Source organism: Onychostruthus taczanowskii, unplaced genomic scaffold (genome assembly GCF_017590055.1).
Source record: "Onychostruthus taczanowskii isolate IOZ18803 unplaced genomic scaffold, ASM1759005v1 scaffold2, whole genome shotgun sequence".
NCBI lineage: Eukaryota > Metazoa > Chordata > Aves > Passeriformes > Passeridae > Onychostruthus > Onychostruthus taczanowskii.
Window position 1 is genome coordinate 22,202,973 of NW_024499239.1, and position 23,553 is coordinate 22,226,525.

General features: G+C 42.6%; 1 protein-coding gene across 1 annotated transcript; it reads right to left on the reverse strand.

Moving 5' to 3' along the window:
• Window positions 1–2,445: 2,445 nt before the first annotated feature.
• Window positions 2,446–10,454, reverse strand: LOC121335059 (neuropeptide-like protein C4orf48 homolog). The gene is made up of 4 exons (XM_041402829.1): window positions 10,365–10,454; window positions 8,187–8,329; window positions 6,393–6,481; window positions 2,446–2,975 (listed from the first exon to the last, which is right to left on the reverse strand). The coding sequence occupies exons 2-4, from the start codon at window positions 8,308–8,310 to the stop codon at window positions 2,904–2,906; spliced, it is 285 nt and encodes a 94-aa protein (XP_041258763.1). The 5' UTR covers window positions 8,311–8,329; window positions 10,365–10,454; the 3' UTR covers window positions 2,446–2,903.
• Window positions 10,455–23,553: the final 13,099 nt, after the last annotated feature.

The window sequence follows — 23,553 nt, forward strand, 5'->3', positions numbered from 1 at the left end:
TCCCAGTCTGCACACTGCTTCTGTTTGTCCTAGCTCCTTTGTCAGCACTTTATATGGTTCTGCTGTATTCTTGTTCACTATGCAAATGGTCTTGAGTCTTGCCATTCTGTCATACAAAATATGATTTTACATATTGAAATTCTTCAGAAGTTTCTTTTCACTTGCCCAGAACCGATATTCTAGTTGCTGGGTGCAATTCTCACACCTCCCTGCCAATGTTTTTTTCAGAAGTGGTGGCATATTTGCTGCTCTCCTGTCATTTGGGTGGTTTTGAACAAGAATTATCACAGAACAGTAATTGAATGAAAAGAGAATAGGTAAGGTGAACTTTAAAAGTGCATGCAAAAATCTCCACTAGGAAAATCCTGCTTGCATTGGAGCTTCTGCAGACTGAAAGGAATCTTAAATTTTTCAGATTCTGAGAAAGAAAATGAGAGTTATTCCCCTTTCCCCATCTAGCCCTCTCCTGGCTGGGTCAACAGCCCAATTCTGTCCTGTGTTTCACTTCCCCAGTTCCAACAAAGTGAATAATAAAGTAGAGGTGTAGCAAAACAGCTGAAGGAATTCCAAATGGTCAGGATTTCTTTTCAAACCAGTGTCTGTGCAATTACCAAGGGAAAAATTCATGAAGATCTATTGGTGTTTCCATCTGGCAGACATGGCTGGGTTCTTGTCCACACCTGTAACAAGCCAGTGAGATTACACCAGCCTGGGGGACAGAGTCCACAGAATAATGCAGAATAATTCATCTGAAACTGAGCTGTTCTGGGACTTCCTCCAAATTCTGCAACAGGAATGTTCATTTTTAGGCAAAAAGGGGTCCTTCCACACAATGTCTTCCCTGTCCCAGGGATGGTGATGTTGCTCACACCACAGTCACTGGCTCCATGGTAAATTGGTGTCACTCATTGCTCTGGCAGTGCTGCCAGCTGGACTAAAGGAGCTGCTGACCTGGGGAGTATCAGTCTCCACCTGCAGAGACTACAGAGTCACCAGACTGAGGGGCCTGGAGAGCCCTGAGAAATCCCTGGGATTAGAGCGAGGGCAGTGCCAGAATGGAAGAGAGAATGGAGGTTGAAAGGGAGAGGAGAGAGAAGACAAGTCCAGAGCAAAGCAGGGGAACAAAGGCAAGGGAGAACAAGATGGGGACAAGCCAAGTGCAGCAAAAGCCAAGGAGCTCTGAGCAGCCATTGTGCTGCAGCCAGGACCAGCTGAAGTCCTCCAAAGGAGGCTTTGCTCCCAGAAATCCTGAGAGTGCTCTGCCATGGATAAGGACTGCTGCCCCTTCCCACTCTCTGGGAAGGGAGCTGCAGGTGAGGCTTTGCCAAGCAGCCTGAAAAGAGCAGTGCCAGTGCTCCCATGCTGTGTGAATGGACTTAGTGAAAAACACAGCACAGCTGCTCCTAGAGGGGATTTGGAAAAATAACACTTCACACACTGGGTTCTGTGCTGGCCTGTGTCCTGGTGACACAGAAGGGCATGCTGTGCTTCACAGTGTGCAGGGATTGGTTTTCCCAGCTCTGGACAGGTTTGGGAAGCCACTCAGGTCCCTGTGGTGCTCCCCCACTGTTACCATACCTACAGCTGCAGTGGCAGAGCAGCAGTTGTGTTTTCTCTCTCATAAACTTCCAGCTAAGTCACACCAATTTATTTACACAAGCACAGCCACAGGCAGGAACTTTCTTCCAAATTCAGCTGAAGAGATTTTTACCTTCAGATGTCCCATCACCTTCCCAGGCCAGGTATCAATGTTGGAATCATTGGAGACAGCTCCAAAGCACATCAGACAAACTCCAAGCACCTCCTCACAGTGCTCAGCCTATTTCAGACTTGTGAGTGGACACAGTATTTTACAATAAAGGGGAAGAGGTGAGGATGAAACAGTCTCAGCTTTCAGGTACAAAGGTCTTTCTTCATGCCTGAAACAGAAGAAGCCGTTTTCAAAGGCAGCTACAAGGGAAAACCAAAACATTTGGAGCTCAGTCCATCACAGGATGGCCCAAATATGTGTGATCTAATCCCTGTGTTTCACTTGAAGCAAAATAAGGCACAGTCTCATGAAGAAACTTCTTGGCACTGCACGGAGCTGTCCTTCAGTGTGATGCTGAGCAGTTGCAGGTGGCAGCATTTGGCACAGCTGGAACTGGCCAGGCTGCCCTGTCATACCCTGATTCTCCTTTTCACTCTGTCCATTTGACCTGCTAAAATAAAGCTACTCAGAAATTCACTAGGTTAAGAATGGGGTGTCCAGGGAAGGAGGGGAAGAAACCAAACATTTTAATTAAAGGAAACACTCTTCTGCAGGAAAACAGAAGACCCAGCACTGAGATATAAACTTATTTGGTCCAAGAACAGCAGATGTGTAGCTCCTCGTGACACACACCCCACTACAACTGACAGAACTACAACGTGCCTGGAGGTGGGCACAGCACAAACAAACAGAAAGGACTTCATCATCTTTAATACACAGGCAAAGCCTACAGAGACTACAGTGTCATGTCTCAATGTAACTGGGTAAGTTGCCACAGACATATGTTCATATTAAAGACAAAAAAACAGCTGCACGTGTCTCTAGGGCACTGTTCTCCAAAATTATCTTGGGGGGGGGCGGGTTACACTTGGCAAATTCTGATTTAAAAATCAAAGCAGGTACATTTTCCCCCCACCCGAATATCAAGTAACAGATTTACTGAATTGAGCCCTTACTGGCAATCCAGCAGATGTGAAAAGAGGGTACTTTTAAAAAAAGATACAAAACAGACAAATACATCAGACACAGGCCCCAGTTTCATCAGTACATTGGGACATACATGCTTGCCACATGAACTCCATAAAGCTGTATTTTATACAGCTGCATTTTAAAAACTGCTGGACAGGTGAGTCTCCTCAGGGGTCTCCAGGATTCAGTTCAGTAGATTAGCAGCTATGCAGTCACACAGATTTCTCTTTTCCACCTGAAGCAGCAGAGTTTCTGTCTGTAAGAGGGAGGAAGAACATCGTCAAAAAACAAAAGTCAGCATTGTAAAACTAATGAGCTCCCAAAGAAAAGTCCATTTTATTTTTATTCTCCAATTTGGAAGTAGTGGTATGAGGTCGGGGCACCTCATAAATACCACAAATCCCTACTGGTGTAACCAGCTACCATAGCTAGGCACAGAAAAAAAGGCATTATGAACACTACCAGCTCTAAATGCCAAACAAACCCATCCTTGACCTGCCCTTTCTGTATGAGATAGAGCTGCCATGTGAGAAAAGGCCGTGTTTTAAAAGCTGTGTTATCCATTGACCCTCCTCAGCTAAAGGCACCTAGAGCAGAGCTGGGCTGAAGCATCCTGCTCTGCACTTGCCTTCTTAGTGCAGGAAAAGCCATCTGCTGCTCAAGCTTTTTGTTTTTTCCCCAGATGATAAATCTCAGGAAAAACCCACAACCCTGTGGTTTTATATTAAATCAGGTACCACTTTTGATTGTTTCAGCTGCCCTACAAAGCTGAAAGGATCTGATCAGACTTTGCTAATCATTGAAAAGACACTCAATCACCACCTTCTCACCACCTGACATCATTTGCCATGCTTTGAATAAGGGAGGTTGACAGCATGCCAACATTTTTGCAGCTGAGCCCCAAGGCTGCTTACCATCTTATATATCTTTAATAACATTTTCAAGCCTTTCTTTTTATTTTCAGGGACACATCTAGCTTACTGTGCTTTAAACATTCTAAACAACCACAGTGAGTTTACAAAGCAATAAAGAGCAGTGGCTGTGCTGGGAGCAGCTCTCTCCCAGCAGCACAAGGCTCCTCTCCCCAGTTCATGATCACATGTGGCACTTTGGCTGAGTGGTGAACCACAGATATTCCCAGAAAATACTGCCCAGAGTTAATTCTCACTGCCAAAACAACTACTCCAGCCTGCTCTGAGGGACCAGCAGCAACAAAAAAACAGGACAGAGAGTGGCAAACAGATGTGGTATGTGTAGAAATCAGCCTGTCAGAAGAGGTCTGTGACCCTTCTGACGCAGCCAGCCTGACAATTAGTGAGGGACCATCACACCAGGGAAGGTGACAAAAACCTTTTGGTATTGGAAAAGAAAGGAGATCCAGTCTGTGGCTTCATGAAAGGGTCTGTGACCTCTGCTGGAGTCAGTTTGCTTTGAGACACCATGTAGACCAGCCCAGGGCCAAATGAAGTGTGAAAGCTCTTGAGCAATATTCTTGTGCAATAACATTATACACAGGCTTCCCCTGTACAGAACTGCAGGGTAAGATATGCAGGAGGAATTAAATGAGAATTTCCTCTCCAAGCTTTTGGGAATCCCTCCCCCTCCAACACAGTTAGGAGCTGCTTAGTCATCATCTAACAATCTTGCCTGCAAACAAAGGAGAGTTTTTCAAGGAAATTAATGTCTCCAGTGGGAATATTAACAAAGGGAATTGTATTTTCAGGGACAGGAATATTTACCCCACAAAGCAGCAAAACAGACTAAAATAGTCAAATGTGAAATATATGTGGCTGAAAGCAGTGGTCCTAAAGCCCTTAGTTTGCATTAAATTGTGACACAGCTGAATAATAAAAGTAATAATTAAAATACCCTAGAAGACAGTTCCAAGAAGACCTCAGCTATTAAATATTTCCATGTCTTTTGAGGATGTAGGCAGAATTCCTAGCTGAATAACTGGAATAGGCCTGTTCTAGTCATGGGGAACTGAAGGATTTCAATATTAATTTAATTATTTAGATTTTAAAGTGATAAGGCAGTGATAGGTTTGTTTTCATGGGAATATATCACATTTTCAGGCTTGCTGAAAAATCTACAAGTGTGAAAGCCAATAATAGGGCATTCATCTCGGCTGACTTTTTTCTATCCTCACATTATCTCTTTGGCTGTCTTTAATTTTCAAATCTACAAGTGTGAAAGCCAATAACAGGGCATTCATCTCAGCTGACTTTTTTTCTATCCTCACATTATCTCTTTGGCTGTCTTTAATTTTTATTTTTTAAACTCTATTAAAACACAGTTGCTATCTTTGGGGTTCTTAATGCTACTTCTGCTTTGGATATCTGTGTTTTATAGTTTTTCTCATGGTCTGCAAGCTGAAGGTTTAATAAAGGTCACCACCATAGTCAGATACCCAGAGAAAACTTTAAGAGATTTTGCATCAAGATGTAGAAATTCTGATGAAAAGTTCAAAGGTTTGTAGTAGGAAGAGGCGTGCTAAAACCACTTCACAGCACAATCTGAACATTGGGCTTGTTTGGGCTGCATAAAGTGCTCAGCAGATTCATTAGCAAGATTTCTTCATGAAGCCCAAAATATATTTGACCTGTAATTATTGAACAGATTTTGTTTAGCTGTAAATGTGCTACATACCAATCTGGTTCTGCTGGAATGTTTGTTTATTTTTTTGTAGTATGTCACAATTCAAGGCATCTTCATTCATGCACTTGTATTTTCACCTAAACATCAAGGACACTGCTTAAACCATTCCTCAAAGACAACAGTTCACAGGCTTTGACCTGTGAACAACCTTGACCATAAATCAGAAAAGCAGAGAAGTTTCAGTGCCTTCTGTTGAACAATCTGTGCAGGAGTGTATCTCCAGCACTTCAGCTAAGGGTACACAGGAGGTGGGGACAAAGCCACCCTCCTGGGACACCACCATCTGACAGCAGCTGGGACACAGGTAGGCACAGACTGCAGGCTGCTGCAGCAAGGGACAGATTCAACATCCCCACAGAAGGGAGGTACCAGCCCTGGCAGGTTCTGCACGTTGACTGCAAGCCAGATGAGTTTCATTCCCTATGCTGTTCTACTTTGTGGTATTTTTCATCATTATGAAATCAGAGAAATGTCAAAACTCCCTATGGATCATGTTTCCTCCCTTAGCTTCTCCCCAGGGATAAAAGCATGTACAAGGGGGTATTTTATTTTAGTAAGCTTTTTGTTTGAGTTGGCTCTTTCCTTTTGGGTTATAAATATAAAATATACTCTCACCTTACTCCCCCTGACATAAAAACAAAGGTGTGTGCTCAGCATTTGGAGTGAGAAATGCAGCACTAATGGCTCTAATTTGGCAAGAGAAGGGTAGTCAGTTCACACTTCCCTATACTTTCTATTGTATATCAATACTTTGGGGTATTGATATATATTGATATATCAATTGATATATTGATGTATCAATATCAATACTTTGGGGTATTGATACCCCAAAGCAGAAGAATTCCACAGATTATTGCACAGAGAGGTGAAAGGTAATTAACCAACCTCACCTTAGAACACAGGGCAGCACAGTTCACAGAGTGTGCAAAATCCATCCACCTTACCTACTTTTATACACAGAATTTTCTTTTATATTGGTGGGGGGGAAGAAAAAAGACATTTAATGTTTCCTTACCCTTGTGTCTAGATTGTATGCTGTCTTCTTCAAATCCTGCAGAGCTCTCTGCATGAACTCAAAGGCATGGCAATCAACACAGGGGCGGCCTAGGAGAGCATTCAGTAGAGAATCATGACTGTATGGCATGAAGAATTAACCAGAAGGAGTAAACAGTGATTTTGAGTATCAGGAAGAGCTACAGAAAAGAGCCCATAGGGTAAGCACTGATGCTGGTACTCCTGAACAACCCAGGTAATTTTAATTGGTTCACTGTGATGGTTCGCCCAGTCTCTCAATTATAAAAGAATTACTTCAAATTTACATTAATATTTTTCTTCCTGCTACATTGCTATTCCACATTTCCTTCCACAGCTCATTGTATGGAAACTTTGAACCCTTAACTTGAACTTTTCATTTTGCTTCACTAACCCTAGGTACATTTTCAACCTTATATTCAGATTTTTCAGAAATTCTGTCTGAAAACATGAACCTGTTCCCTAGAAAAAACTTGTCCCCTAGTCTAACAAATGTGAGGTCTAAAAAGCAAATTAATAAAATAAAATTGACTACAATATCATAAAGGCAGACCACTTTGGCTTCTAACTTTGAATATGCCACAGCTTTGCCCAAACAAATGCCCTGTTATCAGCAGGCATTGCTGGTAAGCAGAACTGCTGCAATCTGGATTTATTGGAGTGTTTAAGGGAGTGTTCCCAGATTGAAACACTCAGTCTGAAGGCCACAAGGCTTGCTTTGCCTTGGTCACCACATAACACAGACGTGTGTCCTCACAGACAGCAGTACTGAGACAAATTCAGACAGGACCAAACACCCTGAACTCATCAGGCTCACCTGCTCTCATTTGCCTGTGCCTGGCTGCCAACCTCACCAGAAATACTGCACAAGAGAGAAATTCTCATTTAGTTTGCTCTTTGGGGTCTGCTGTGAATGAAAGGATGAACTCCAGGCTCATGCTGGGAAATGCTGCTGTGTCTGTGTCCTGTCTGCAAGCCCATTTTGGAAACACTGGATGTTGGACTGCACATGCCTCTGACACGCTGGACAATGAGCTTCCTGCTCACAATCTGAGTGCTAACAGCAATCAGGAATTCTGCCTGCTGGACAAAGGGAGCCTGCCAAATTATTTAACTGGCTAATAAAAAAAAATCTATATATAAAACTCCCACATTAAACAGTATTAGAGACCTGCTCCATCATTGTTGTATCATCACCCAACTTCACTGCTACTGTATTTACTGGACAAAAGGAGAGGACAGCAGTTTTTCACATCAACAACTTGATGGAAGAACCTGTCATTATGCTTATAAAGTAAAATAAACTCAACACAGATCTGCAAATGAGAATTAGGTGGCTGAAGGCCCCAAAACTAGGTGTTGACAAAATGCTTTCTTGGCATCTTCATTGTGATTTTTTTTTTAATAAAAATTCATTACTTTAAAACAGCAAACATTCTCAAGAACAAAATATAATGAACAGACAATGTCAGTTGAAAAAGAACAAGTCTCAGTAATGCCTCTGAGAAGCAAACATGGTGATTGCTGGCATAGAAAGGGCTAACACAATGGACAAAAGAAAAGGTGCAGAACATTGGCAGATTTCAGCAAAAAGCAAGAGACAAAGATAAGAGAGTGAGGAGCTTTGGATGCAGGAGCAAAACAGCACTGGTGGATGATCAGGCTGTGGTTTTAAAACAACGTAGGCAAGATATATCCAAAATAGTTTGAATTAGTTGGGCAAACTTCAGCGTCCTGCAACATGAGGCTGTAGGAGAGGACTGCAGGTGGCACTTACTTTCAGCTGGTATGGCTGTTCCTGCTTCTTGCTCAGCTCTGACAGGATCCATGACAAGAAGTGCAACCACAAAAACTAAAGGAACTGTAAGGACAGCTCTCCTCAGAAGGCAGGGTTCCAGCATCTTGGGAATGGGTGCTTCTCTGCTTGTCAAGAGACATAAACAAGTTAGTGAGGAACGCTACACACAAGGCTTTTGTCACGAAGAAGTTAATGTCCCTGATGGCTAAAGCACTGTCAGTCTTCTTCTGAAAGAAAACAAAACACCAGAAGATCTAGAGCATGGAAAAGAGTTCTCTGTACCTTTCCAGAGTGTACATAAAACTCAGCTGGGAGAGAACATCCCTACCCAAGATAAGAATTCCCTAGAGTGTCCTTGGTTTCATTTGAAGGCCAGGTTGCCAGCAGCTCTACCTGGTCTGTGACTTTTCTAACTACACAGTCACAGACATGAATTTGGAGAGCTCGTTCACTGTTATATTTTGAGATCAAAACTTCAGGAATTACAGAGAGAACCTGGAAACAAGGTCTTTGGCCTTTGGCTTGCTTTACTGCATCATCTTTTCAAAAGTAAAATAACTAAAGGTAACCACTAACATTACACAACACACTGATTATAAAAATGCCTTTATGAAAGCATTTGAAGGAAAAGACTTTTGTTAAACCTCCACAAATTGATAGGTAGAATTTCTAATGGTAAATGTATCAAAAGGCTTTGACCTTCTGTTTCCCCTCCTAATCTGGGCTTCAGGTCATTATTTGCAGCCATCCATTTGTTCCTGAACACCACATCCAGGCCACACCATGCCCAAATCTTGGTACAACCTGGTCCAGCAACAGTTTTCCTTCACACAGAGGCAAGTTTTTTTAAGTTTCAAATTAAGTATTTTCTTGACACAACAGGTAAACTGTTCAGAGCAAAAGGGACTGGCTCAAGTTGCAACTGCTGGTTAGAAACCCCAATCTAAGCCTCAAGGACTCTGGCACACTGCTGGGGAGGTCTTTAGCCAAGTTTACCTTTCATTCCTATGCATCAAAATGGAAGAAAGACAGACTAAAATAAGGCTAAGTTATGGCAGTACAATAAAATCCTCATTAAAAAATCCATTCAGCTAACTGTGGGAAAGCAGGACAACATCCTGCCTCTCTCTGATTTTCAAGTTGGTGCTTACTGAGCAAAAGATGTTGCATAAGAGCATTAGATCTGCATGTACTGAATGCAAGAGTACAGCACTCCCCAGAACAGATTGTATTTCACATTTAGAAAGGCAGTAGAGGGAGGCAGGAAAGGGAAGGGTTTTCCCCATTTTGCCACAAACACAGAACAGAACAACACTGCTCTTCAATATGTGCAATCCACCTTTTCAGACACAGCTAAAGTGAAGCTGCAAACTCTGCACGAACACTTGCAGCACGTGCAAACCAGCAATTCACCCAGGGAAGGAACAGCATTATTCACATCCCCTCCCTGTGCACCTGAGCCTAAACACAGGAGCAGGGAATGGTTCAGAAGCAAGAGGTAAAGATGTACAAGTAGAGTCACAGATATACTTGAGCCCATGGCAACTAAAAGATAGGGTAATATAATTTCTATACCCTCATATTGGGTTTCCTGTCCCACCCACTATTTAGATCTGATGTGATCCTTTTTTTTTTTTTCTTTAAAATCTCTACAATCCCTAAAATAAAGGGATAAAATCACTACAAGTGGCTTGGGTTTTCTCTTTTAATTAATGGTGATCTGCAGTCAAAATAAGTACAATCAAATAAGATCTTTGCAATAAGATGCAGCAGAGTGTCTCCAAGTAACAGTAAATCAGGACAACACCAGCCTCTTTTGGAAGCACCTGATGAAGTACTACATAGGTTCAACAAAACAAAACAGACACACTGTTAAACTTTTTTTGGGGTACCTTACCCATCACCCACCCCAGAGTCAGCTCAGCTTTGTAGGTGAGCCCCACTGCAAAACAACTGCTCCTCTAGTGCAGCAATCATCTTAAATCACACCTAACTCCTGCCTCTTAGTTCTTGCATGGGAATTTGCAAGGAATAATCATGACAGGCTTCAAGGGTGGTCTCTCTCTGCAGTGCAGCTGGGAACAGAGACAGATCTGTGCATGGACTTCTATGAAAGAGAAAAGTCACCCCCTTTAACAAAGGAAAAAATATCAGTACCTGATCTTTCTCTTGTCTTTGTGATGGTTTCTTTGAAATGGCCGCTGCAAACTGCTAAGAGAACAAGTGCAGCATTTCTGAGCATGTGCACTGTCTCTTTTTAACCTTCTCTGAAAGAGGTTATTACTATGGGGAGATTTCTGCCATGGCAACAATGCAGAGCTCTGCAGCACACAGCGCAGATTTAAAGAGGCACAGGCTGTGTAGCTCAGGTCTGGGGAAGGATGTTTCTGCTCTGACATGCAAGATCCAGCAATAAGTCACCCGCTCTAGGTAAGGTTTTTAAAGCCAGGCCATTTGATTAATCTTTCTTAAGTCTGCTGAAGTGGTTTTCCTGAGGTCTGAGCAGCTGGATGGGGCACCTGGTTCAAGCAACTTGCTTCCCCAGAGCTTGAAAATCACCATGACAAACTACAGCTGCTTTCTGGGAGATGAGGGCAGAGCAGGGATTGCTGTCAGGAATTGCTCAGTGCACTGCCTGCCATTTGAATGGTTCTGACTTATAGGGGGCATTGCCTCTGCTTTCCCAGGTGATTCCAGACCCAGGGCTGCCAGGAGCAGCTGCAGCCACCAAAACTCTGAGTGGGAGCTTGAGCCCAAACTCAGAACCCCTTTTTCCAGCCTGCACTTCCATCCCCCTTTCAGTGCCCTGTGAGCTGCACTCCAGGACAACACTGACTGCACTTGTTCTGCAGGCAATGATAAAGTGGAATGAAGATGATAAAAGTGATTTTGTCAAATCAAAGCTAAGTTCAGGGATTATATCACCCCCAAAAAACACATTTCCCATCACAAATTAGACACTAGCAGTGCTTCTTTCAGAGAGAATAAGCCCAGCTGAGGGCAGGCACAGCACTGAGGAGTGTGCACAGACCTTCAAAGGGACTGTGTACTGTGTTTGCTTTAGCTGGTTCAGAGGACACTCAATCATCAAAGATTTCATGGTGAAAGCTGGGGGCATTCTGTGCCCAGGAAGGTCAGGCACACAACCTTTTTTTATGAGCAGAAACTCCTTCTCAGAATTATGACTGAATTGGTGGCTAACATTTTTCTTTTCAACTTGCTCTATATAACCTGTCTCTCCTGTACAGCCCAAGAGGAATGATTTGCTCCCATTAATTCTGGTAAGTAAGTAAGAAGCTAAAATCTCAGCTTGTTCAGTGTGTAACAATGTGCTCTATGAAGTTACAACATCCATGAGCAGAGTCAAGAGGGGATTAATTATAGCACTGCCATCCTTATACATCACAAAAACAGAAATCATGGGAAATACTTTTTAGAGACTGTTCTTTTGGGAAAACAAGATTTAGCATTGCAGAGATAACCTTTTGGTCTGATTTAGTACCTGCCTGTACATAAATTACAAATGCAAAACTTTATTCATGATCATTCTCTGCTCTCTAATCTCACACCTTGGCCTGTCTTCCTGATAAATAACATAGATATTCATATAGACACACACTCACACACCACCTGCCCCCCTCTCTATATGTGCCTTTTCTTAGTCTAATCATTCCCAGTAAATCTGTTCTCCTGAATCCTGTGCTTTCTCTATCACAACAGTAGCACCAAGCAGCCAGTCCTGGTACCTTGGGTGTTATCATTGATTCACTATTTTAGACTCATGCAATGGGCTTCCAACTCCACTAAATACACTTTTGAAAATCTGTTTCTGCCTCTTGGGTGTTATCACTGATTCACTCTTCTAGACCCATGCTTCCAACTCCACTAAATACACTTTTGAAAATCTGTTTCTGCCATTCAGAAATGGCAGAAAGATGCTAAATTGCTTGCTCTTAGCATCCCATACCAAATATTGCAATGTCTCTTCTTTAGCCTTGTCTTAGACCGATTTATCCTTCAAGGAACAACTTCCATTTCAGTGTTTTAAACACATTTCCTCTATATTCACTTCTCTCCACTCTGCACTCTGTTAAGCAGCAGTTTTTCTCTTCACTGAAGCTAAAATTTTTCTCAAGTGGAAAATATCACTTCACCAAGGAGGAGATCTTCCATATAGGAGGCAGACATTCCATTTCAGTACATTTTTCATAGAATGTCCTGAGTTGAAAGAGACCCACAACGATCATCAAAGTCAAACTCCTGGCTCTGCACAGCACCATCCCCAAGAGTCACACCCTGTGTGTCTGAGAGCATTGTCCAAACACTACTTGAATTCTGTCAGGCTGGTGACCACTTCCATACAGAGCCTGTTCAGTGCACAACCACTCTCTGGGTGAAAAACCTTTTCCTAATGTTCAACCTAAACCTCTCCTGACTCAGTTTCAGGCCATTCCCTGGGTCCTGTCACTGTCACCACAGAGCAGAGATCAGTGTCTGTCCCTCCTCTTCCCCTCTCGGGGAAGTTGTATCTGCACTGAGGTCTCCCCTCAGTCTCCTCTCCTCCAGGATGAACAGACCAAGTGACCTCACCTGCTCCCTGTATGGCCCCTCCAGACCCTCACCATCCTCATGCCTTCCTTTGGACACTCTCTAATAATTCAATGTTTTTCTTACATTGTGGCACCTAAAGTTGCCCCCAGCACTTGAGGTGAGGCCACCCCAGAGCAGAGCAGGACAATCCCCTCCCTTGTCTTGGCTGGAGATGCTGGGCCTGATCCCCCAGGACATGACTGGCTTTCCTGGCTGCCAGGACACACTGAAAAATTTTGAATTATTGAAAGTTTTGAAATTTTATTTGGAAAATGTTTTGAAAAATATTATTTTGACAGTTTTCAAATTTTGATAATTTCTGGCTTTCTGATTCAGAATTATTTGTTTTTTAAAACGAAGTTTAACACAATAAAAATACATTGCATAGTCTGTTCGTGGAATTGCAGAGTAGGAACAGCTCTCATGTTAAAGTTATTGAGGCACAACCACAACAGAACATTATAAACTCAACAAAAACTTTCCTTCTCTTATATCCCTCATGCACAAGGCACAGGTCACAGAGATGCTAGCTCAAGGACACCTGAAAACTGGAAGTACAGACCAGGACTGGAGCTATACAGCCCCTGCACAGCACCCCCAGTGGTGATTGCACTGTGTCCAAAGTTGCAGTGGTGCTCATGAGGCACCATGGGCTGAGTGTGAAAAGTGACATTTGTGTGAAAGCTGGAACAACTTGACTCCCCAGCTGCCCTTGGGGATCATTCATGAGGAAAGCAGAGAGAATTTATAGCTTCTTTTCTATAATGAAGTCAAACACAATGGATTTTTTTTTTCAAGATCCCCACCAGCTAAAAACCATCAAAGTACTGTTACTGAGATTTCATTTTTTCATCTTGATAGCACATGTCTTGATACTATAAATATTTCTGTGGGATTGGAAGAAAAGCTCGAGCCTTTACTTCTAAGCCTCTTTACTGCTTGGTCTCTCCTTGGCTCTTAAATCTAATATCCTGTCACTACAGAAAACTTTCTCCTTCACTAAAGAAAACAGATTCTGTCATTTCTCCTGGAGACACTTTTATGTTTTCTCATAGCCTGCCCCCTAAATCATGGCAAAAATCTCCCCACAAGGTACCATCTCGTCTTCTATCAACCACACTTTTATGCTTTACCTCTGCCACGAATCCCAGGAAGGAGAGCCAGGGGATGAATCTGTCTGGGGCTGTGGATGCCATGCAAACGTGCTTGCCATACCAGTATGTCCCTGCCCACACCTCTGGCTGTCACCCCTGTCACCCCTGTGACCCTGGGCTGTGAGATCTCGAGGCAGGGGCTGTGTTTGCTCCTCTTGGTGCAGCACACAAGGCTGGAGTGTTGATAGAGGGCTCCAGGCATATCATGTGATGTATAAAGTCAAACTACCTAAAGCTGGTCCCATTCTCCCACACTCTGATATATGAGCTATTCACAGAGCAAGCCTCTGATTCTTTTCCTTCCAATGTAAAGCTCTTGGGATGTGTCAGAGTGACCAAATTAAGCAGCAAAGGCTGCCTTTGTTCCCTGAACAGGTCTCGCCTGTCTTGGTAGCAGCAAATAATTGCAATTGTTCCTCCTTCCATTTTCCTCACCAGTAATTTTAGGAACAATTTCCTTGTCACTGAATCCAAATCCCACAGTCCCTATCTGTCAGAGTATGGATCGCCTGAAGTCATTCTAGGATCCAAAATCTTGAGTTTCAGCACAGCCTTAAGGCTGGGCTCACATCCAAGTCTGACTTTTCCACACAGATCTTAGGGAGACCTGCACTGTCAGAACCACTTACTGCTTTTTGGATGAGCTGCTAAATTGGGGTCTTATCTTCCTACATCTCCCTGGGAGCTGAGAAGCATCTAAAAATCCCATGGCAATACTCAGGAAGGGTTATCATTAACTTGACATCCTTGGCTTGCACTCTCCCTGTGCACCCTCCTGCACGCACATCTCTGGGGAATAAAGCTGTGCAGGAGATATTTCAGGGTACATAAGAGTTGCAACTTTAACTTGTTTGGAAATTCCACAGGGATGTCTTGAGTACTCTGCAGCAATTAAATATGCAGGCACTTGAATGGGCTTTGAACTAGAGGGGAACAAATCTCTTATTTCCCAAATTTTCCAGTCTGGAACCAAACTTCAGAGTCCAGGGGCCTCTTCTAACACTGTAGAGATCTCTCAGCTGACAAACAGTGCCAGTTTCCTTGCAAAGGCTGTTTGGAGAAAGACCAATTGAGGAAACTAAAGAAAGTGAGATTGCTAAAATTGGAATTTTGTTGATTAACTATTTTTCTTTCAAAAAAGGTGTTTATTATCCAAAGTCTGCATCAGGGCTCTCAAACTACAGAAATCAGAAGACCCACATTCAGAGGCCTCCAGATCCATTCTCTGCTTTATGAATCAGCTCTTTGCAGGCAGGAGACTAATTCAGGATGATTTTTATGACATCAATACTTGGATCTCATTGAGAATTGATAATTCTGACATTATAATCTCTATGATTTAATACCTTAAAGATGGATGTACGTTCACACATTTGTGTTTGAAAACTGCATCTCTAATTTGAATTCACGTTTACAAGGTATTTGCAAGCTGATAGATGTTGTTTCTCCTTTATGCATTTTTTTCTCCTTTCCAGAATGACAGTGCTACAAATTGCAAGCTAGATGGTGCAGTACTATCCTGATGTTGCACTAGCTGTGACTGCACTGTTTCCAGCTAAAAGCTTACTCATGTCTGCCTTTAAAATACTTTGTAAATTAATTCCTCATTTGTAATCCTGGGATGTTTTTAGATTGAGTCTAAAGGCAAATAGGCAATTAAAATTTCATAAGTATCACTATAGTAGCCATAATCTTGGCTGAAATCCAGGAAAACAGGCCAGAACCACCATTGCTGAGAGCATGGCTAGTTGGAGTCTAAGTAACTGAGTCAAGAACCAGTGATCAGAGCTGGGACAGATTCCCATCCTTAGGAAGTCCAGAATTTGATCTAGGCAGGGATCAAGTTCTAAAACACACCCAATAACAGATTACAATCCCCAAATCCTCAAACTCATCTGGCTGTCATTCTGGAGGGATACACAGTTGCTGTATTTGCAGGGATCCTCGTGGCAGGGAGGAATGATGAATCTGACTCCATGTTCTCAGAAGGCTAATTTATTATTTTATTATACTACATTATATTAAAGAATACTATACTATACTAAAGAATACAGAAAGGATACTTAGTCAATGCTAAAAAGATAATAATGAAAACTCATGACTCTTTCCAGAGTCTGGACACAGCTTGGCACTGACTGGCCAAAGAGTGAAAAAGACTCACACCAAAATCCAATGAAACAATCACCTGTGGATGAACAATCTCCTAACACATTCCAAAGGAGCAAAACACAGGAGAAGCAAATGAGATAAGAATTGTTTTCCTTTTTCTCAGCTTCCCAGGAGAAAATCCTGAGCAAAAGGGATTTTTCAGAAAATGTGAATGCCACACACAGTGACCACCAGGGCAGGATGAGTTACAAGCTCCTTGGAGAACTTAGTTTCTGTCCTTGCTTAGGGCAATTTTGGGAGAAATTCTAACTGTTGGCAAAAAAATGTAGGTCTGCAACCCTCAAACCAACAGATTACATTGAGATTATGAAGAATCCTATGTCAGTCTTATTTACTAAGCTACAGTTTGTAGTAGCAACTATTGTCAACCTGCGTTAGTGCTCCCAATGCTGTCCAAATGGCCTGCAGCTGATGCCCTCCTGTGCTCTGACCTCCAGTCTCAGTTCCTAAGCAATGTGTCCTTTCATTCCTGTCATGCAGGGAAGCATCTCAGCTTTCTTCCACACTCATGCTCTGGGTTTTGTTAATGTTGGGTTTCACTGCAGGTGGTTGTAACCCACATGAGTGTATGCAGAAAGACTGGCACTTAAATATCTCGTGCCCCAGCAGTATCAAACTCATCTTACAGAACACAATCCTGCAGCTCTGAGATTATGCAAAATGTACTTTAAGAGAGCTGAGGACAAATCAATCTTGTTCAGGACATTTGTCTGCACGAGTAGCTTCAGGAGAAATATGGTGAATGCAGAGTCTGACCAGAATTAGAAAATGCTGCAAAATCTTCCTCTCAATAAAAGCCTTTCAATACTTGGCAACCTCCTGGGAGGCTGAAATGCTGAAATTTTCCACTGAAATGTTTCTTTTTCTCTTGAATTTCTCATCTTCACATCTGCCCACTTAAAAAACAACAGAAGTCCCTACCATGGGGAAAAAAAAAAAAAAAAAAAAAAAAAAAAAAAAAAAAAAAAAAAAAAAAAGAAGTATATCTTAAGGAGTTGAGGATGCAGAAGGGAAACAAACAAATATGCCATGGTGAGAGGTGTATTAAAAAACTCTAAAACAGATGGTATTTCAGTACTTGAAGGAAGTTTACAAGAAAGAGGGGGACAACATTTTTAGCAAGCCTGTTGTGATAGGACAAGGGGTAATGGTTTAAAACTAAAAAAGGGTAGATTTCACTTAGATATAAGGAAGAAAAAATTCTGTGTGGATGGTGAAACACTGGAAAAAGTTACCCAGGGAGGTGGTAGATGCCTCATCCCTGGAAACATTCAAGGTCAGGTTGGACAGAGCTCTGAGCAGACTGATCTAGAGGAAATGTCCCTGCTCACTGCAGGGGGTTTGCCCTTTAAAGGTACCTTTCAACCCCTTGATTCTGTGATCCCATGAACTACAAAGTCTTGCTCACTTTGTAGTGTCCCATTACCATGATTTCTGTGGATTGCTGGTTTTAGAAATTTAGACCTCGGTAAATCAAGACAAAGGTGATTTTTCACTGCTGTGGTGGAGCCCAGAGCTGTCAGGACACTGTAAGCAGCTCTGTCTGATAGGTGAATCTGCCTGCCAAAGCAGCCAAACACCTCTTCCAAAATTTAGCATTGCCTGCGTGGGAGTTGGACAGGAGCTTATACAATTTTAATAGTTTGAAACAGTGCTTATGCTTAAAATCAGGAATGGGTTATTTACAGTGCAGCCAAATTTTCAAGGTGAGGAGGAAGAGCACTCACAGAAGATATTTTACCAGGTGCTCAGAGATGTGCACAGGACAGTGTGGCTGTTGAGAGAAAAGGAAAGCACTGTCTTTTCTTTTCTTTCACTCTGGTCCTTTCATATACTGCTCTTGTCTCTTAGATAACTTCTGCTGTAATTACTCATTCTCTCTAGCTTTTAGTTCTTTGTCCCCGTTTGACATCTTTTGTCTCTCAGCCTCTGTTATTTCCCAATGCTCAGCTGCAGTGTTTGAACACTGACCCATGTTTGGGCACTCAGCTCTCTGAGTGTGTTTTATCAGCCCTCCAAAGAAATAGTTGCTTGTGCGCATCTCTCCTGCCTTATCCCTCTGCCAAAATGCTGCTGCTCTGTAGAAAGATGGCTGGAAGAAGCACATTAGCCCTTTATCCCCTTAAGTCTGGCACAGTGGACCACAGAGTGCATTGTAAAGGGCACTGGAGTGTCACTGAATGACCCCTCCCTTGTCCCACCTGCCAGAACCAGCATCACCAGCTCAGCTGCCTCCTGCTCCTAACACAGCCACAGCCAAACAGACTGCAAACAGACTGAGTGTAGAACAAAGGCAGACTCCTGTTCTCAAAAGTCACACAACCACCCTGAGGACTCCAAACACACCTGGGAACTTCTCAAAATACTGAGCTGGTGAGTGGCACAGGTTCCCTGAGATCAGTCAGTAATTCAGTGTGGGTGCTGGGCCAGTGCTGAGTCAGTGTGGATCAGCTATTTGCGTACAGCAAGACACAAACATGCATTTTTAAAAGAAGAATGCCATAGGCAGGGGAGGGCTGAGAGAAGAAGCTGCCCAATCCATCTCCCAAAAAATAACAGCTGGCTCCAAGGTGAACAGGAGGCTGTACAAGTGCTGGAAAGGCCCTCTCTAGAGGTTCTCCATCTTTTTCATACTCAATCCCATCTTGCCTTTTCTACAACTTTCCACTTAATTTTAGGGATGTGGGAAAGACAAGGCAGTAACCACCTGGCTATTTCTCTTCATTTCTTCTGGGTGAGGAGTCTGCAATAGGGAAGACCATCCTGTCCCCAGGAATGTGAGCACCCCACAGCACCCTCCCACATCATTTTAGGTGCTGTTTGAATTTGTGATAATGCACAAGCTACTTCTCATTTCTACATCCCAAAAATGGAAAGAACAAGGGAGAACTCTTGGTTGCATAAATATTTTTCTTTTGCCAAGGAATTTTCTCTGGGCCAGCATCTGCATTTTTATCCCTGAGAGCAGCGTCCTCTCCTCAAAAAACAGGTATCTTTAACTTCATTTCCCACTATGTTCTGGAAATTGCATCAGGAGGAAGAAAAAGGAGATTATGTGAGAGTCAAAAGACTCAATTTTTCACAGCATAAATTCCTGCAGTGTGTGTGCTAACAGTGCCCTTGTGATAGGCTGATGTTGCTAACATGGGCAGCCACCTCACCAGAATCACTGACCCTGAATCACTGTGGGGCAATGGGTTCACATCAGGGAATGGAGCTGTCATATGAGGAGATTTTTTTAATAAGCAATTCGAAATAAATAGTTTCTCACAATAAAAAAAGAAAAAATTCTCATGGATTTGTGTCATGTTTACAATATAGTTGAGGCAAAGAAAGTTTTTCTAGTAACATTAGATGAAGTATCCTTTTGACAAAGAGGTACCAAGTCTTTCTAGAGTGTTTTAAAAAGCATGCACTATACAGGCAGACAAAGGTGGCTGCAGCATCCTGGGCTGTTAAAGCTGAATACAACTTTTATTGTGATCCTCACTTAACCTCCCCAGTTGCTATTTTTTTCATACACTGTTCTGGAACAGAAATTAATTCAGAGAAAGCTCTTGAAACAGAATTTATGTGCTGGTGTGAGAACAAAACAAGCCTACCATTCCTTGTCAGTTCCAGTGGGTTTTTTTGAGCCTGAAATGCTCCCACTTGGCTCAGCTGCTTTTGTATTTAAACTTGAATGGTTTTGAGTCAAAACCAAAGAACATCTGTTTGGCAGTTTTAAAGCTAGAAGTATTTAACATTTTTCCCTTGATGTGCACAATTTGATTCACTGCCCTGTTGCACTGATGCTACTGGAGGGGCTTTATGCGTGGTTTAGAAGACAGATTGGTGGTGTGGGACACCCATGGCAGCCTACAGTGCTGCTGGGCTGCAGCAGAGCCAGCAGCCACAGCCCCTCGCAGAGGCACTTGTGAGGCTGTCAGCTCCTGGCTTAAACTGAGTTCTGAGCTCAGCAAGAGCTGCTGCCTTCCAGAGAGGCAAAGAAGCTCCCATCAGCCAACCAGCAGTGGCACCTGGCTTCCTTGGGAGGCAGGATTGCCTGGCTCCAGGCAGGTTTCCTATCTGAGGAGAGAACAATTATTTGGTTCCAGACCAGCAGTATTGCACTCCTTATCCTGAACCTCAGGAATGCTTCTCCTCATTATTCTCCTCATTCCCCTCACTTAGACCTCCCAAGCTGCTTTTCTGCTCCAGGTTTTTTTACCAGGTCTGGTAAAAAACCAAAAACAAACAAACAAAAAATTAAAGCATGTGCATATTCTGGAATCTTAAAATTCTGAGAGAAAAGAAAATATTTGCTGTTTTGCTATCAATTATTTTATTAGTTGGACCGTTTCTACTTAGTCAACTATTTTATTTATTAGAGAAAATGTCAGATGTATGTTTTTTAAAGGCTGTAATTAAGCACAGTCAGGAGTCATTAGATTATTCAAAAAGCCTGCTGCTTCTCATTAACTAATAGCAACTACCAAAACAAGTGAATTTTTATAGACCAGGTCTAGATATAAGTGTAAAAGTATATTGGAGAGCAGAGGCACATACTGTACTTAGACATCCCATCTTCATGCCATAGAATGCCCTAACTGGCAATTAATTTCTTCCAAGATGGAGTTGAAAATTGCCACTTTCCAAACAGTGAAATTACCAGAGGATTAAACTGTCACCTTTTCCATAAGAATGGCCTTTGAAGATTGATTATGCCATGAATCACCTTTTGTCTTGAGATCAGCTGTTTAAATTTGATGGAGACTGCACTTTTTTTTGCTAGCATTTTCTATCTAGGTGAAAAGGAGGCTGGGGTATTGTGGTAGGGGATGTTTCTCAACCCATGAATTATGGCTCTTCTAACCAGTGTTAAATTGCAAATGTCACTGGAGAAAAGGAGAAGGGTATAAAGGTTGCAGAAATGGTAACTTTCCAGAATAAAGAAAATATCATTTTAAGACCACATCTTCTGAGACAGACAAATGTTAAAAGATACCTTTATTGCACCAGCAAAAATAAAAGCCATAAGAAAATGTTTGGACACTGTTCATGTCACACCATACTATGTTGACATTTCCATTTGACATGCAGACTTTTCAGTTTTGATCATAGCTGTGAACTACAGATGTTTTTAAAATAAAGGATAGAGGAAAATAGATTCCCATTCAAAACAGAACCTGTGCTGAATGTCTATTCCAGGTCTAAAAAGGACTGAGATTTACAGTCATACAGACAATTTTCCAGCTGTGCTAACAAGGGAAAGAGAGAACACAATGAGGTGCTTTCTGTTCTTTATCTTTCAAGCTGGTTTTGAAACCTCCAAACAGAAATAATTCCTCTGTTTCTAGAGACCAGCTGTTCAACAAGAGGTGGGAAATGAAGGGAGCAATGGACAAGCAGCTTTGAAATCTGCTCATATTGGCATGGATGAATTTTATTAACATATCACCTGGCTGACAGCATGTAAAATATAAGACAATTCACAGATGATTTTCCCACCTGTGCATTCCTAAGTTCATACAAGAATATTAATGACAGTATCCTTTTTCTGTCTCTCTGATGGTAGATATAAAACCAAGTGTGACTGGTGGGAGGCATCCCTCCTCTGAGTGGACTTGCAGTGGCTGGGGCTCACCACAGAATCACAGAATGGGCTGGGCTGGAGGGACCTCAGAGATGATTTAGTTCCAACCTCCCTGCCGTGGGCAGGGACAATATGTGCCACTTTTTGTTGGTTATCATCTCTTTCCAGAGCCAATGCTGACATTGTGGAAAGGTGGCTGAACTGAGGATAGATTAAATAGGAAGAGCAAGTTCCAGGCACTGTCCAGCCAGGAGCAGCTGTCACACAGCAGCCAACCACAAGAATTACTGCACATCAAACCACCCAGCCAGTGCTGTGCTGCTGAGGAGCACCTGGAACAACAACCACACCAAAATCCACCAGCCTCCCTTACAGACATCTCTACTCATGACAGAGCCAGACTACTGCCTGGAAATCCTCCTCCATATGTGCTTTTACGTGGCCACATTGCTAAGTTTATTTTAGTACTTTGCATTCATGTGCTGGGCTAACATCACATAAAATTTTCATATAAGCATTGTTATTCCTCCTCCACTCTTAGGACAGAGAATGTGACATTTGGAGAGCTTTCTTAGTTAAATGAATGATGTTTCTGTGTCAGAGATATCAGGGCAAAAACCATCTTCCATTTGGAGGAATGACCCTTAACTTCTGCAAGAGTTGTGTCCTCAGCCTGTGAGCTACTCCCCAAAATGCTTCTACCCTGGCAGTTATGACTGAGACAAAGGAGCCCTTGTTCTCAGCCACCTCAGCAACCCCCTCTGCATCTGCATCTTGCTTGTGAGCACCAGCTCCCACATCATTCTCCTCAAAGCCCCATCCAGCTCTGATCTCTAGTCATGGACAGCAAGGACAGGAGGAACAGTGCCACGTGGGATTGCTGCTTGCCACAAGCCACACTTGCCAGCTGCAGCAACCTGGTGAACTAAGTGACTCATATAACTTCAAAAAAAAAAAGCTTCTGGCCTCAGACTGAATGGCTGCTGAGGCTTGTACTCATGGGATTTTCTTTTATAGGCATCTACAGAGTTGGAGATTGAAAGTGACCTTAAAGTTTTCTGTAATTACCAAAAATTTTCTTATCCTTCCTGCACACCTGTTCTTCAGCTGGGGCTAACAGAAGTTCTAAATCCTCTCAAGCTGAAGGGCTTTTTTTACCCTGGTGATAAAAAGCACTGTTAACTCCACCCAACACCCCAGAGAGTCTCGCCCACAGTTCTCAGGCCAGGCAAGAGCAGCAGGGAAATAATGACTGAGACCTGGAGTCTGAGCATGGGAAACCAGTGCAGAGAGCAGGAATGAGTTTGACATGCAGGTGGATGTTTGAGATGTTGAGGACACACACAGCAGTGCTCTGTAGCAGCTGTGTTTCCTGAGCACTTGGGGCATTGTGCCAAGTACACAGCACCCCTGTGGATCTGAGAGCAGCTTGTGTTTCAGAATGCTTTTCTCCACCTCCAGATCACTTTACCAGCCAAATGGGAAATGGGTGTCCCTGGGCATCTTTCCAGAAGCCTCTGAACTGATGCCTTCATGCAGCAAAACTCAACAGGTACATTCATGTACTTTTCACCTTGGTAATTGCACTACATGAAGTATTTGCTCACCTTTGCTCCCCTTTGGATGCCCACTGGCCTTCTGTGTATTTACCAAAGCAGGAAGTGCCTAAGTAGGAACAAAACTGAGTTAAAGTCTGACACAGCAAAAGTATCTGGCACATACCAACACTATCTGCCTCATGCTTTTTAACAATCATTAATGTTAACAAAAGTGTTAAGCTCTATAGGTAGATGTTCCTTCTGAAGTTACACCACTGAGCTGAAATTTAACCCTTTTTCTCATTTCCAAAAGTCAATCA